Source organism: Schistocerca americana, chromosome 1, assembly GCF_021461395.2.
Source record: "Schistocerca americana isolate TAMUIC-IGC-003095 chromosome 1, iqSchAmer2.1, whole genome shotgun sequence".
Classification (NCBI taxonomy): Eukaryota; Metazoa; Arthropoda; class Insecta; order Orthoptera; family Acrididae; genus Schistocerca; species Schistocerca americana.
In genome coordinates this window covers 229986460-230002788 of record NC_060119.1, presented here as the reverse complement: position 1 = coordinate 230002788, position 16329 = coordinate 229986460, and the positions used below count along the sequence as shown (strand labels likewise).

The 16329-nt window shown below is 43.4% G+C and overlaps 1 protein-coding gene across 1 annotated transcript in view; it reads left to right on the top strand.

Moving 5' to 3' along the window:
- LOC124621943 (formin-like protein 7) overlaps nt 1–9176 on the top strand; it is a 54808-nt gene extending 45632 nt beyond the window's left edge. The window contains exon 3 of the mRNA XM_047147498.1: nt 8663–9176. Coding sequence (XP_047003454.1) covers nt 8663–9176 — 514 coding nt within the window. The remainder of the gene's footprint in view (nt 1–8662) is intronic.
- Nucleotides 9177–16329: the final 7153 nt, after the last annotated feature.

Here is a 16329-nt window from a genome sequence, read left to right as displayed (position 1 = left end):
AAACTTACAGAACACCTTCGGATACTTCACTTTGATAGTGACTAAGCGGTGCATTCAGAGGTGAGGTTTGGGCTCCACCAACAAAGTAAAACATACAACAGTGACGGTATCAACAAACCGACAAATGTCATCATCAGGATGACTGTGTTGAGAAATAATATGCAGACAAGAATAGAGATATATGATGTTAATAAGGTTTGTTTTAATGAAAAAGTTTAAAGAGTTTTCACATAAAAAGATTCAGAGCCATTACTTTCCGGCACCATCTCGCACTCTATTCTGACAATGGCCCACTCTCCATAAACAGTGTGTAACATACTATTTGATATCTCCTTGTATGAAAGGTATCCTCCACCACAAATGTGAGGGGGCTTGTGAAATATGGATATAGATGTTGATGGTGATATCCGTTGCCAACACATAGGTTACTATTCTCGAATAACACCATGGAGGCAGCGATATGAGAGACACAGCTAAAAGGCTTGGAATTTAATCCAGTCTCGTCACCGCGTCTCCACCCACTGCTGACCAGATACTGGCGACGTAAATGTATTCTACATTAGCATTCGATCTGTCTGCTATTGAGCATAGTGCCATCACATAACCGAGCATTAAAGATTGTGTCATTGCACGCTGCTCTGTATTAAATGGCCGGTAAAAACTGGTGTATTTGGTAGTTCCCATGACAGTTTCGTACGCAGAATACTTAAAGTGTCTCGTGTGGAGGTTCGGCAACATCTTGTGGGTCACAGAGGAGAGAGAGAGAGAGAGAGAGAGAGAGAGAGAGAGAGAGAGAGAGAGAGGGGCTTGTGTACCGTTTCCAGGATGGCAGCGCCGTCGACCTGCGTGCCGCAGCTGTGGCGACGAGAGAGCCGTAACGGATGAGCGGATGTCGGCCTTCCTGTCTCGAGCCTCCAGGCCAGATTCGCACGCGCGCTGCTTCCCCGTCCCGCTACTCCGCAAATAGCGACACGACGTGTATGTCCTAGAAGCTTGGTGTACAGGCGTACACGGTTCAAACCGCTGCTTGGTGCCTTGTACCTCTATCAGAATCATCAACGAGCTAGACCCGGTAGGAAAAAATTCATATAAATGTAGATAGAGAGGTAAAAATCGACACACACAGCAAAACTGCTACCGTGACGGGTGAGAGGTACGCCGATATTTTACAGAATACCATCATTCCCAGCCTGGCTGCTAAACACCTGCTGGAACGTACGATGTTTATGCAGGATGGCGCTCCACCCCATATTGCTAGACGCGTGAAAGATCTCTTGCGCGCGTCATTTGGTGATCATCGTGTGCTCGCCCGCCACTTTGGTCATGCTTGGCCTCCCAGGTCCCCAGACCTCAGTCCGTGTGATTATTGGCTTTGGGGTTACCTGAAGTCGCAAGTGTATCGTGATCGATCGACATCTCTAGGGATGCTGAAAGACAACATCCGACGCCAATGTCTCACCATAACTCCGGACCTGATTTACAGTGCTGTTCACAACATTATTCCTCGACTACAGCTGTTGTTGAGGAATGATAGTGGACATATTAAGCATTTCCTGTAAAGAACATCATATTAGCTTTGTCTTACTTTGTTATGCTAATTATTGCTATTCTGATCAGATGAAGCGCCATCTGTCGGACATTTTTTGAACTTTTATATCTTTTTTTTTTGTTTTTTGTTCTAATAAAACCCCATGTCATTCCAAGCATGTGATTCAATTTGTACCTCTCTATCTACATTATTCCGTGATTTATTCAGTTTTCAAATTTATACTGACTTTTTGATCACCCAATATATATATATATATATATATATGCCAAGCGGTTCTAGGCGCTTCAGTCCGGAACCACGCAGCTGCTACGGTCGCAGGTTCGAATCCTGCCTCGGGCATGGATGTGTGTGATGTTCTTAGGTTAGTTAGGTTTACGTAGTCTAGGGTACTGATGACCTCAGATCTTAAGTACCGTGGTGCTTCGAACTATTTGAACCATTAAAAGTTGAGGAGTGTCGTAATGTGTAATAGGCTGATATCTAAAAATAAAGAAAGCCGGCACGGTAGCTCTGCGTGTTCGGTAATAAAAAATAAAAAACTGTGTAAAGGAATCAACCATCAACTTGATCGGATGTCTTGTGACGTCCGCCCAGACCAAACGCAACGAACTATACAATACCGAACAAAATGCAAAAAAAAAAAAAAAAAAAGATGGATAGAGCGTCTGTCATATAAGCAGGAGATCCCGGGCTTGAGTCCCGGGCGGGGCACACAGTTTCAACGGTCTCCGTTGACTCATAGCAACCTCTGTATGCAGCTAGGGGGTATTCATTTCAGTGTAATTTCATTGTAACATACTTCACACTAAAATACAAGGGGAGCATAAACTCTTTTCTACGATTACAAATATTTAATTATAAGGAAATACGCTAGACACTGCTATGCCGTACGTTACATAGAGTGGCTTAATTCATGGTTTTTTATGGATACCCATCCGCATGTTCTCCGTTTGTAGAGCATAGGTTGCCTATTCACTATCTCTTTGCCAACGTCTCTTCCGTCAACTCCTCAACAGTTCGTATTCCTACTCTGTTTGCACACGAGGAAATGATGAACTGTACACTTCATTCGGAACGTTATACCACTGAAGAATGTCAAGAGGTGTTGTATCTGGAGAACGTGGTGGTTGTGACATTGGACTACCTCTCCCGATCTATCTCTCCGGTAACATATTATCCAAGAGGTGGTGAATAAATGATCTCCATTGTCGTGGTGCAACGTCTTATTGAAACGCTACCCACAGTTGGAATTACTATTACTGAGGTGCAGTTGTAAAACTGAAGTGTAGCCATAAAAACTTCACGAGTTAAGCTCCCATTTGCAAAAATCGAACAGACGTGGGAAAACGCATTCACAAAAAACTTCGAGTTAAAGCATAGTTTGCAGTAAACCGCATAGTTGTCCAGCACAGTTAGTTAGGAAGAAATTTTTCTAATAATGGAAAGTCGATATGTTCAACTTGCGCTATAGTACGTTTGTCATTAAAATTACAAGATTCAGTGATATGAGAATATACGTTCGTAGTTTTTTGTACATAATTTTTCCACCATTTACATTGTAATCGCTTAAATTTTTTGAGGGTGATCGAACATTAAACTGTAAAGTGTAAAACATCATTCCTGCTACAGAAAAATTTCGGTTGGTCGGTAAATGGTTATAAACGTTAAAGTATAGCAAGTGTTAACTTTTATTTTTTATTGGCACTAAGTTTCGATATCACTAGAAACTTGACTGAAGTAAACAAAACTTTGTAATAAAGTCATTAAGCTAAAGCTTTGAACAGAACGAGACTAAATCAACACATTCGGATAACTTTTACTGAAAAATTTATCATATTTGTAACAAAGACTGTTCAACTATATACGGACACAATTCTCACGCACCCAAGCTTAAAAGTCTGGCATTGCACACGGTCTTCTTCGAAAATTTTGTACATTGTATGTAGTTGTTTCCTACTCCTCAGTGTGTGTTTTCGAGAAAAAAAAAACACGTTGCTATTTTCTGGAAGTAATTTCATTGACACCTCTTCGTTGTCTCGTAAAGATCTATCACACAATGTATTCCTTGTAATCGCATACTTTTCACTCACTTCGCTGATTGTCGTTTCAAGAAGTCAGAATTTTTCCACGGTTTTCTTCGTGGAATTTTCATCCAATTTATGTCATTACTTCTACATATATACTCGTCACAGAAACAAAACCGGTGAAAACTTTTTATGCTATCTGCTTTGTGCGGTGCATCCCTCAGTTGCTTTGTCCAGTACAACCCAAATGTACAACTGTGGTAGTGAACATTCCCATTGTTATTACTTGATCTACATGTCGTCTCAGCCTACAATGTAGAGAATGTTGTCAGCTGTACATGAAGATGCAATACTATGCGTTGTTACTTACCGGCAAACAAAACACAACAGTCCAAGTTACGGGGGGCTATGATCCCATGGATTGCGAAATGGAAACCACACTGAAAATAGAAAAAGTTTCATTTGCAACTGTTAGCGACACCTTCCAGCTTCTTCTCTACATAGTCATCGTTCCGTCTTAGACTTAGGTCGTAACGTTGTGTAAACTTTCCAATAGAAGGCAGCTCCCTGTGGTTTCCGCCACTTGGCTACGATGGTTTGCAGTTCGATGTCTGTCCCAAAATGTTGTCTTCGTAGCCAGTAGTTCATGTAAGCAGAGACGAACATCAGATAGAGCCAATTCCGAGCTGTATGATGGGTGATTAAACACTTCCCACCGAAAACGCTGCAGGGTCGTCGTCATTGTCCTTGCAGGGGAGAGCGACAATTGTCATGAGAGTTACGTTGTGTGGGTTTGAATGAAGTCAGGCGAAACCTCTCTTCAGATCCCACACTTTGTGGGAGACACTCTTTATCTAGGCATCTTTACATTCTCACTGTGTCCTCAGAACTGAAAAGAGCGACGTGACGCGATCAACAGGCATACGGGAGACACTGTCCAACACATCTGTGCAAAGCTTCATCGGAGTTTAATTGTCATTCCCATTTTTCCCTTATATACTCATGTACCGAAAAGCTCTATACCAAACTTACTGGCCGGCCGCTGGTGACCGAGCGGTTCTGGCGCTGACACGGTTGCAGGTTCGAGTCCTGCCTCGGGCGTGGATGTGCGTGTTGTCCTTAGGTTAGTTAGGTTTAAATAGTTCTAAGTTCTAGGGGACTTATGACCTCAGGAGTTGAGTCCCATAGTGCTCAGAGCCAGAGCCAAACTTACGACATTCAAGTAAAGAAGACAGGGGCTCACGGAAACACAGCTTTTGACGTTTCCACGGGAATAAATGACGTTCATGCCTCCAATTAGGCATCGCCAAATCAATCATCCAGAGTTAGCTAATGGCTACACAATCGATGCAAATGTTTTGCATTTAGACGTGACATGCTACGAAACTTAGGAGCAGAACGAACGTAATTTTATTACGGCCTATAATAACAATACTCGTTTGCAAAGCGCTGATCCTGCTGTAGCTTTTCAAACGTTTATTGTCAACATGTTCTGGAAAACATATACCATCAAAGGAAAATCTCTATCCTTTAAGCCTGTATAGTTGGTAACAACCACAAACATTCAGAAGGGCCGCAGAAAGACAGACCCATTGAAAGCCTTCCACTGCATTTTTGCCACGCGGGATTAGCCGAGCGGTCTTGGGCGCTGCAGTCGTGGACTGTGTGGCTGGTCCCGGCGGAGGTTCGAGTCCTCCCTCGGGCATGGGTTTGTGTGTTTGCCCTTAGGATAATTTAGGTTAAGCAGTGTGTAAGCTTAGGGAATAATGACCTTCAACAAACACAATCTGACTAAGTTTCACAGTGGAAAAAATTTAGGAAAGCAGAACGGAATAGCTGAAGGTAGATTTTAACAAGAATTTACCAAAGAAAAAACCGAAACTGCAATAACTACGTATACTTCCGTAGACAATGTCATTAAGATTAAAATTCTTCTGGAGATTTATATTTAAAGTATCTTATACAATGACGCTGTACAACACCCAGAAGAATTTTAATCGTTGTGAAGCTATAATCCTTAATAGACGTCATGCAGATACTAGCTTTATGTGTGTGTCATCTGCGTCTTCCCAATGCAGTTCGTGCGTTGCAAATGTCTTTCGTTCCGTGTCCTGAGAAAGCTTAATATTGAAACTGAAAATGTCTGAGCTAGTGTGGTTGTAGAATTTGTCTCGAAATATCCGTCTTCAGTTGCTCGTGTCACCAAGTTCAGCTGATTCGCAAATTTAACTGCATGGTTGGAACTCCTATTTAATAAAATTATCGTCACTGCTTAAGCAGCTTATTCCCTCTCGCCATTGTGAATAGAATACGTTCTAGAACGTAATTCTAAGTGGTCACATGCGGAGTTACGGAACACGTGGATGGTTAACATGAACACGGACTGAGGGAAATGAACATACGCTCATAAGATTCCCAAATTATGTTCGCACTTAGCACAATGTTCGACAGTTGATTACAATATTAGATATTTCAACCACATTAACAAAATTTAAGGGACCATGCCTCTCTACACAACCGCCCATGTACCACAGACAAAAAGTCACCGTATGTTTGCGTTAACTGCCGAATATTATTTTATGAGAGAAGGAGCAATGAGCTGAGCAACTTGTAATATTTGATGAGTGACATAGACTTAGATATTGATTCCACATGTTCTGTAAAGCAGAAAAGATGATAAAAGACCTTATATTTACAGTATTAAACTCCGCTGCAAAATGTCGGGGATAGAAATCCATTACTGTATAATGCGAAACCCATGTAAAGTACGATAACACAGATGCAGCACAAGCATGCAAGCCTTCAACCATCTCACCATAATACGGAACTTGTTGTGTCGAATATGCCAAATTCAGTACCGTAAGAAAAATGCCTATATGCAGAATCGGCACATCTACATCACAGCAGCAAGCGGAGGGCAAGAGTGTAAAGAGAACAGTGGCTATTCAGAGTGGTCAAATACAGTCTGAAACTTGTAAAGTTGTTGCAGACGAGATTGTGCTGAAAGATAACTGTTAAGAAAAATCGATACATTCCACCGTTTGCAAGTTATTTAACATTTAAGGTGACCGATCAGGTCGACGTGCGCGCAAATTCAAGCAACTTACCAGAGGCAGTGTTGCCAAATGTGTTCTTCATTTGGTTTCCTCAAACCGAACGAACGTAGCTATTGCTCACCTAGCTTAAATTTAACATGTCCGAAAATGTCACATTTTATCTCGTAATGAGAATTTCAATAAGTGGTAACTTACGGACCCACAGACGCCATTTCATTACCGCATTTCAGCGAGTGCAAGAGCTTGAATTTGCGCGGATGGTGACCTGATTGGCTACGTTCAATGCTAAATAGCTCGGAAACTTTTTTGTACACCTGGGTTTTTAATTAGACTGGGGAACGCTATTTATCGGTTGAGAAGATAAGATCTAAGAGCAGAAGAGCGGCGACTGGGTGCTGATGCTCCCAACTGTTGTACCTCATAACTCGTTGTTTTCCAGTTCTTGGCTGTTTTTGTAGGATTCTCTATGAAAGATAGAATTCTATCGAGGTGACCGTCAGATACTTTGGTATGTTATTGTGAGTGTAGTGTTTGCAAACTTTATGTTGAATTTTATTCTGGTGGACTTTTTGTGTAGGTGGAAACCAGAGACCCCATTTTTGGAGTGTTTTGGTTGTAGCCTCCATACGCAAGAGTACTTTCACACTGCCCCTAGACCTCAGTTAGAATTTCTTCTGGCTGTTTCATTGACCTTCGCCTCATTGTAAGCAACCATTCATCGGTGTAACCAAATTTCGCTGATTTTGTTTCTGGCACATGTGCACTCTACAGACGGCGAAAAATGGATGAATGGCAACAGGCAGATTCCATATTTCCATATTTCTAGGTTTGCGGATAGCATGAGACACGTTGCCCCATTGCAGGCTGTTAAAAAGGTACGAGCATATTGAATAAGTTCACAGATATGTGAGTGGCTTGAAGACTTCTTAAATGATAGAAGCCAATATGTTGTTCTCGGCGGCAAGTATTTAGCAGTGACAAGGATATCGGCAGGTGTGCCCCAGGGACGTATGATAGAACCTCTGTTGTTCTGTATACAGATAAATGATTTGGTAGACAGGGTGGGCAGCAATCTGTGGTTGTTTGCCATGGTGCACGGTAAGTTGTCGAAGTTGAGTGACTGTGGGAAGATACAAGACGAGTTTGAAAAAAATTCCAGTTGGTGTGACGAATAGCAGCTAGCCCTAAATGTGGAGAAATGTAAGTTGATGCGTATGAGAAGGAAGACCAAACCTGTTTTGTTCGGAATACAGTATTAGTAGTGTCCTGCTGTACACAGTTTAAATACGTGGGCGTAGCGCTGCAAAATGATATGAGATGGAATGAGTATGTGGGAAGTGTGGTATCTTGGGAGAATTTTAGGAAAGAGTGGTTCACCTGTAAAGGAGATCGCATATAGGACGCTGGTGCGATCTATTCGTGAGTACTGCTCGAGCGTTTGGGATCCGTACCAGGTCGGACTGAAGAAAGATATCGAAGAAATTCAGAGGCGGGCTCCTAGATTTGTTATCGGTAGGTTCTAACAATACGTAAGTGTTACGGAAATGCTTCGGGAACATAAATGGGAATCCCTGGAGAGTTGGTGACGTTCTTTTCGAGAAACGCTGTTGAGAAAATTTAGAGAACCAGGATTTGAACCTGAATCGCTAACGATTCTACTGCCACCAACACACATTGCGCGAAAGGATCTCGAACATAAGATACGAGAAATTAGGGCTCATATGGAGGCTTATAGATACTCGTTTCTCCCTCGATGTATTTGCGAGTGGAACAGGAAATAAAATGACAAGTAGTGGCTCAGGGTACCCTCCGCCATGCACCGTTAGGTGGCTTTCTGAGTATCTATGGTAGATGTAGATGTAGAAGTGGAGCACGGGGTGGGACGTTCTTTAGTTTTTTGGAGAGATGACGTCAGACGGCGTGACTACTTGGACACTGAGGTGCAATAACACGCACTCACTTCTCCATATTTCGCAGTGATTTTGACATTGGTCCACGCAGACTTACGTGTTGTCTTATCTAACACTGTGTAGGGAAAGCTCGGCTAGTACAATACGAGCAATCGTTAGGGCGCCACGAGGAGGCAATTCTGCTCGGCGACAATTCAGCGTGGCAGGTACTGGGCACGAGAGACGAGCCCCACCCCGACAGCTGCGCCGGAAAACAGCGATCGAGCCGCGGGAATGGAATCGCACCGGCGTCTTTGTGCCGGGGCGCCAGACCGAGATAGCGCCCGGCGCGGCGCGCCCACAATTACTCCGGCGTAAAGGTGACCGTGCGGTGCGGCGGAGAGGCCGGACAAAGGCCTGGCCGGCTGTTCCTTTGTCGCAGCCGGCGCCGCCGCTCGCGCCCGCAAATAATTACTCGTCCCTCGGTGATGAAGAGCGCGCCTCGCGCCCGATACAGCTTCCTCCCCCGCCACCCACGCCCTGCCGGGGCGGAGCGACCCCTCCGTTCTACAGCGCTCTCCCCCTCAGCCCTGGAACCGGATGCGCCTTCGGCCCTGGAGCGGCGCCGCCGCTGCCTTCCAATCCAACTCGGCGGTAACTATAATTGCTGCAATTATTCTCCGGGCTCTAACCAAACGTGATGCGGGGCGCTCCTCGGCTCGGCTTTGCCCCGCTCGCTCCTTCCCGCCCCTCAGCCGCTGCTGCTGCTTCTACCGCCGCTGCCGGCTTTATCTCGTCCGAACGCGCCCGCCGTTCAGATAAGCGGCGAGGGCGCTCGCTCAGGAGGGCGAAATAAATCTCGCAGAGGCCGCTGTCGAATTTATCCGGCAGTAGCGCTGGACGCGTCCGCCCTACGAACGGGCCGATTGCTTCCTTTTGCCTTTTTTTGGGGGAGCCCTATCTGCCTTGTGTGATGGCTACAGGCGAACTCTGTCGTTCGCGGAGAACAGAGGTTGTTTCTCATGAAGAATGTGGTGAAGATGACGATCACGGTAATGTATTGGTCCGACGGCACGACAACAGGCTCTTCAGCACTCGTTCTAAAATTCTGCGAGGCAGCAAGACTTACGTTACCTGTTTAAGAGTTTGTGCACCTCCTTCTTTCAAAATCTGTCTTCAGGATGACCAAAACAAAGATGAAAGCGACGAAGTACAGTGGAAAGCCAAATAAAGCATTAATTATCCAAAAATGGGAACTGACAGTTGTGGAGTGTATGATAGACTTCTCCAACCTGAACGACTGTCGAAGCAAAGATGATAACAGAAATAGACCAGCAGGGACGAAGAAACGCCGGTAGTTGTGGCCGAGTGGTTCTAGGCGATTCAGTCCGGAACCGCGTTACTGTTACGGTCGCAGGTTTGAATCCTGCCTCTGGCAGGGATGTGTGTGATGTCCTTAGGTTAGTTAGGTTTAATTAGTCCTAAATTCTAGGCTACTGATGAAAAATGGTTGAAATGGCTCTGAGCACTATGGGACTTAACATCTGTGGTCATCAGTCCCCTAGAACTTAGAACTACTTAAACCTAACTAACCTAAGGACATCACACACATCCATGCCCGAGGCAGGATTCGAACCTGCGACTGTAGCGGTCACGCGGTTCCAGACTGAAGCGCCTAGAACCGCACGGCCACACCGGCCGGCTAGGTACTGACGACCTCAGATGTTAAGTCCCATAGTGCTCAGAGCCATTTGAACTATTTGACGAAGAAACGTTAATTCAACGAAAGAACTCTACAAATTCATGATGTTGATCTGGGAGTGAGCTAGGAATTCCTGGAAGTTTCCGTTTCGAACGAAGAAAGGTCTACCGCCGGAAATGGGAAGTACTTCACACATGCTGGTCTCTAAGAATGTTAAAAATTAATTGGTAAGATGCAGCGCGAAAAGGAATAGTGCTAGAAAGACTAAGTGAGGAAAGAAGTCTATGGAAGATACCAGAAGAATGTAAAGGTTAGTGAGACATCTACTGCGTTAACCAGGAATAGTACCCGGATATCTACAAAGGCTATTCGGAAAGTAAGTTCCGATCAGTCGCGGAACAGAAACCACTGTGAAAATCAAAAATGTTTCACTTGCAGCAGTTGGCGCGCGGGGTAGCCGCGTGCTCTTCGGAGCCTTGCCATGGTTCGCGCGGCTCACCCGTTGGAGGTTCGAGTCCTCTCACGAGCATAGTTGTGTGTGTTGTTCTTAGCAAAAATTAGTTTAACTTAGTTTAAGTAGTGTGTAAGTTTAGGGACCGATGAGCTATGCAGTTTGGTCCCTTACGAATTCACACAAATTTGACCATTTGAACATTACCAAATTTCGGGCTGGGACATTCGTTGTAGCCTTCTACCAACTTTCTAATAGTCTCTTCATAGGAAGCAGCCACCTGTGCGTCTCCCAATTCTCTAGGCTGTTCTGCAGCTTGTTGTCTGCGCCAAAATTTTGTCTTGCCAGACATGAAAATCGAGCGAGCTAAGTCCGGGCTGTATGGTGGGTGATAAATTCTTCTCATCTAAAACGCTGCAAGGGCGTCCTCACTGCCTCTCTAGCGTGCGGCTGAGAATAGTCATGATGAAGGAAATGCGTGACAGTTACGTTATGCTGTGTTGCATGAAACCAGGCGAAATCTCTCACAGGCATTCATACTTGACATCTGTACATGCACACCCTGCGCTCAGAACTAGTAAAAGCGACGTGTCCCATTCGACGGGCGCACTAGAGACAATTCCCGACACGTCTGTGAAAAGCGTCATCGGATTTTCACTGTGGTCTCCATTCCGCTACCAATCATTTTTTACTTTACGACTAGCCCTCGTACTACTGGACGGAAATATAAGGTGTGCCTACCCTCCGTCTTTATGACGGCTTGAACACCGCTGTGGATACTTTCAATGATGTGCTTCAATGAATTTGGAGGAATGGCAACCAAACCAGAAGAGGTAATGATGCTGGGGTATGGTACGTAGTTGACTTCTTGACTATCCCACGTGTATTCTTTTGGACTCAGATTGGGGATCTGGCCATATTTCAGAAATGTTATTTTCAATGTATCATTGCCTCACAGATGCTGCCTTGTGACAAAATTCATATCGTCAGAAAACTGCTCCGCTCCTATATGCAGAACTAATTGCTGTAAATCGCGATCATATCCTGTCGCATTTAGCGTTTTCTTAAGCTCTGACCTCGAAAAACACTCCAAAACTGTTACACCATCTCTTCCGTGCTTCACTAGTGGCACCACACATTACTGCAGGTAAAGTTCTACAGGCGTTTGCCAAACCCAAAACCCTTCTATCGGATTACCAGAGGGCATAGCTTGATACATCTTTCCTAATCACTCGTTTCTAGTCGTAAACTATCCAGTGGCGTTGCTCATACAGACGACCTACAGCGCCGCTTTTCACTGGCTACAGAAATGTGTGGTTTATGAGCAGTGTAGTGATTGATAATTCGCAATTTTTAACAAACACCACTTTTATTTATGTACGTTACAGGGTTGTTGACTGAACAACACAAGAAAGGTAACAATAACATGCCAGTAAAAGTCTCCTAATTGAGGCAAACAAAAAGTTCACTTCTAATTTTCCACAAAGGTTCGTGGTAACCCACACACACACTAGTAAAAGTCCAATTCAGAAACGACGTAATCTTCAGCGGTCGAAGTACACAAGGTCGGCATCTGAACTGAACTTCGTGGCTGGTTCTAGCCGCTAAATAGCTGTCTCCAGCCAATCAGGTTTTGGCGTAGTGATACTTCCTGCAGGCCATGGCTCGAGCTCCCCTTGCGTAGTACTCGGGATGTAGTGATCGGGATGTCTGTTTGCATTATCTTGTAGGTAAATAGCTGGTGTTTACCATGGTTCTTTTGGTACACCTTGGACCTATACAACCCCATACTCTGGGGTGTAGCCGGCCGGAGTGGCCGTGAGGTTCTAGGCGCTACAGTCTGAAACCGCGTGACCGCTACAGTCGCAGGTTCGAATCCTCCCTCGGGCATGGATGTATGTGATGTCCTTAGGTTAGTTAGGTTTAAGTGGTTCTAAGTTCTAGGGGACTGATGGACTGATGACCGCAGCAGTTAAGTCCCATAGTGCTCAGAGCCATTTGAACCATTTGAACCTCTGGGGTGTAATATGGGTTGCCGGCCCTCAGGGGCTTCTTGGCTGCGGCATAACAGGTAGACTATTCTTTTTAATTCTATTGCACAGTGATTATGCTAGCCGGACTGATGGCAGGACTGTAACTCAAGAGTAGATCCTTCAGCTTATTTTTACAACCACTCTCCGCAGTGCTCGATTGTCTCTATCTGTCAGTAGATGACGTCTACTTGGTCTTGGTTCAAATGTGCTTGTTTCTTGCCCTGTCTGCTTCACAATTAAACAACCAACAGTGGGCTTTGGCAGTTTTAGGAGGATTGAAATGTCCCTGGTGGATCTGTCATTCATGTGACATCCAATGACTATTTTCTTTACAGACAGCTCAATACCCCCCCCCCCCCCCGCCCTCCTCCTTTTATACTGGCGGATACGCCCCTAGTGACATCCTGTGGTCAAGCCCGCATCACATAGGCATATCCGAATGTTTTTCATCAAGTATTGTTTCCAGAACAGATTATAGAGCGTGTTAGATGTAATAGCTATGTAGAAATGACATGGCTGGCACACAAGACAGAAAAAATGGAGAACATCATCAAACCAGTAAAATCACCGATGCATTAAAGAGGGTGTGGGGGAGAGAGAGAAATAGAGAGAGAGAGAGAGAAGAGAGAGAGAGAGAGAGAGAGAGAGAGAGAGAGGAGTTGGTTTCATAAGTAAAATTTCATCATTGCGTTGGTTGTACTAGCAGAACACGTGGAGAATGTGCGACTTCGAGATAAAAATCGTACAAGCTTCTATAAGGCCAGATCGGAATCGTGATCTGAACCAAAGTGGTTACTAATGCCGTGTTCCAAAACATTCACTGACATGTATATTGCTGTATCTATTTAGATTCATCGCCAAGAATTCAATATTTGTTGTATTTTCAATGTCACAAAATTTTATGTCAGACTACAAATTACTTAAATGTTGTTTAAAATGAGGAAAGAGTGAAATTAAGTAACAATGAATCAGGTAGTATTCACGGAATTAGATTAGGAAAAGAAACCTCAAATGTGGTGGAAGAATGGTTATGGGCACCAAAGAGTGTCGGACTTATGGAGAATGTAATTTCAAACTGATAATGTCAAGAAAAGCTTTATTGATAAAGCTTCCAGATAAATTAAAGTGTTAGGAATACGTTTCATAAAGTATTTGCCTTGATTTTAGCCTTACAGAAACGAAATGTAGGTGATATACAGTTCAAATAAGAAGATAACGCAGGCTTTTGAAATATAGTGTTACAGGATAATGCTGAATCGGATTTAGGAGCTAAAAGATATATGACACAACTTATCTAAAATAAGGAGGTATTAATTAATCGTAAATTTGTCAGGGCGGGAAAAATTGTGGACAGATACTACAACTTGACTACAGAAAGCAGGTGCTATTGGCTATAAGTTACAGTAGTTATGCAAGGATGGGGCTTGCATAGAATAGACTGGAGTGGAAAGGTGGATAAAATCAGTCTTCGGCTTCAAAGTTTTTCAGAACGATATTTTAAAAATTTGGGGACAAGTTCCTTTCACCGAAACAAAGAAGAAAGTGCAATCGATATGGGCTCTAAAACGCATACCTTAAGTTGCTTGTTCATTACATTGAAACACATTTCTTCTACTGGAAAAAACTTCCTAGCTCTGAAGGTATGCATTTTAGAGCCTTTGTTTTGCTCCGTGCTACCTCCTCCCAACACATCGAAGTCAGAGCTTTCAGTAGAAGAGATGTGGTTCACAGTATCGTGGGTGACAGGTGCTCATACCTCTTCAGGTACGCAGTTTGGAGTCCATTTTTACAAGACACTTTTTCTTGTTTTGGTGTAAGGAACCTGCCCCCAAATTCTTAAAACGACATTTTGAAGCATATGGGATGATAACAATGGAAACTGTAGGCAGGAAATTCTAAAGTAGAATATAGGATTTGAAATGCTGCTTATTTATTATTAATTAGAATAAGAAGAGAAAAGAAGTAAAGAGAGTCTACAGAAAGAAAGAGTCATTTATACAGAGGGAGCCTCAGAGTGCGTGCGCTAAACAGAACTAGTTTTTTACTTTGTTCCCACCAATCTTGGATCCAAGCATTTTCTTATGGCTTGGGGTGTCCGGGCAATATCAGTCACACATATGTCAACGTCCCAGAAGAGTTCTGATGGTGATGTTTAGCGATCCTCCGTAGCGCATCGTTGTATTACTGTTTTTTTTTTTTCTTTCTTTTTGAGGACGATGACACTGATGAGTCATGAGGCATCCCAACCATCCTTCCAGCGAGGTAGCCCCTACAACCCTGGAACTATTTTTATTGCCGAGTAATGTTGGGTGTATTTTAATATTTGTATAAAGAATGAATTGGGAATGATTTCGTATCCGACAAAATGCGCTTCAAAATCATTGGAACCAACATTGTTTTTTGTAAAAGGAAGCGTATTATTAAATGCCGCTATGATCCAGACAAATTATTCATGCAAACGTGAATAAATTTTTGTATAAGATTATTGTGTACGAAACGCGATATCTCTCTAACAGCAAGGTTCCTATTTATGTCAATCAATAATGTGAAACGGTTTAAATGAAAGTATCATTGCAGTAATTTTAACAAGATTTCACTGCCAAGTAAAGATGAGATATATTCTGTTGTCAGTGGAAGTTAGAAATCAGCTAGGCCCTGATTATGACAGGAGAAATGTTCACGTCTCCTTCTGCACAATAAAATGAGTTCTAAATTACCTTCCCATCCAATGACGATGGGTCACCAATAGTATCCATAAGAGTTTAGCAAATAACGCCCCTGCTTCTGCATCAGAGTGGGAATATTGGCCTATGACGATGGCCCACCAATGATAGCCGCCAGAATTTTAACCGATGTTCCCACTGCTCCATCACAAACGCTTAACTCTCCTTTATAAGAGAACGCCAAACTAATTTCTGACAGTGTTCTGTAAATAGTGGACACCGAAACATCCTTAGAGCAGAGGAGTCGAAACGTCGATTATTTTAGAATGCTTCCATAGCCACTTTGTCTATGGTGTATTCTTTTCTTTGCTAGTTATTTCTTATTTGTCTTTCCTTCTACTGGAATAACTGTCTTGAAAATTCCAAAACATCACATTTATCATGTTTTCTGTTTGTTTCTGTCTGCTTTTTCTCTCTTTTGAGAGTTGTAAACTGCTCTTAATATTATATGAGAATGCAGCCTTTCTCAGTGAATCTCTGTGCTAAAATATCGGTTTGACAGCAGAGTCAATGTGTCATTCCTCGGCAACATTTCAGCAAGTTTTTTTTGCAGACGATGAAACTGATGAGTCATGAGGCATCCCATCCATCCTTCCAGCGAGGTAGCCCCTACAACCCTGGAATTATTTTTATTGCCGAGTAATGTTGGGTGTATTTAAATATTTGTATAAAGAATGAATTGGGAATGATTCCGTATCCGACAAAATGCGCCTATAATCATGTCACTGAACTTGATGTAATAGCATTAGAGAACCTGCTGCGAACGTATCCGTGGCGAAGCTCGAAGTGTTCAGCCTGCAGAGAACTGCATTTGTGACACCGACAGTTGAACCAAAAATATCACGGCACTGTTATGGCTAATGGAAACCATTTGTTGATGGTCCCGATTTTTCATTTTCTCT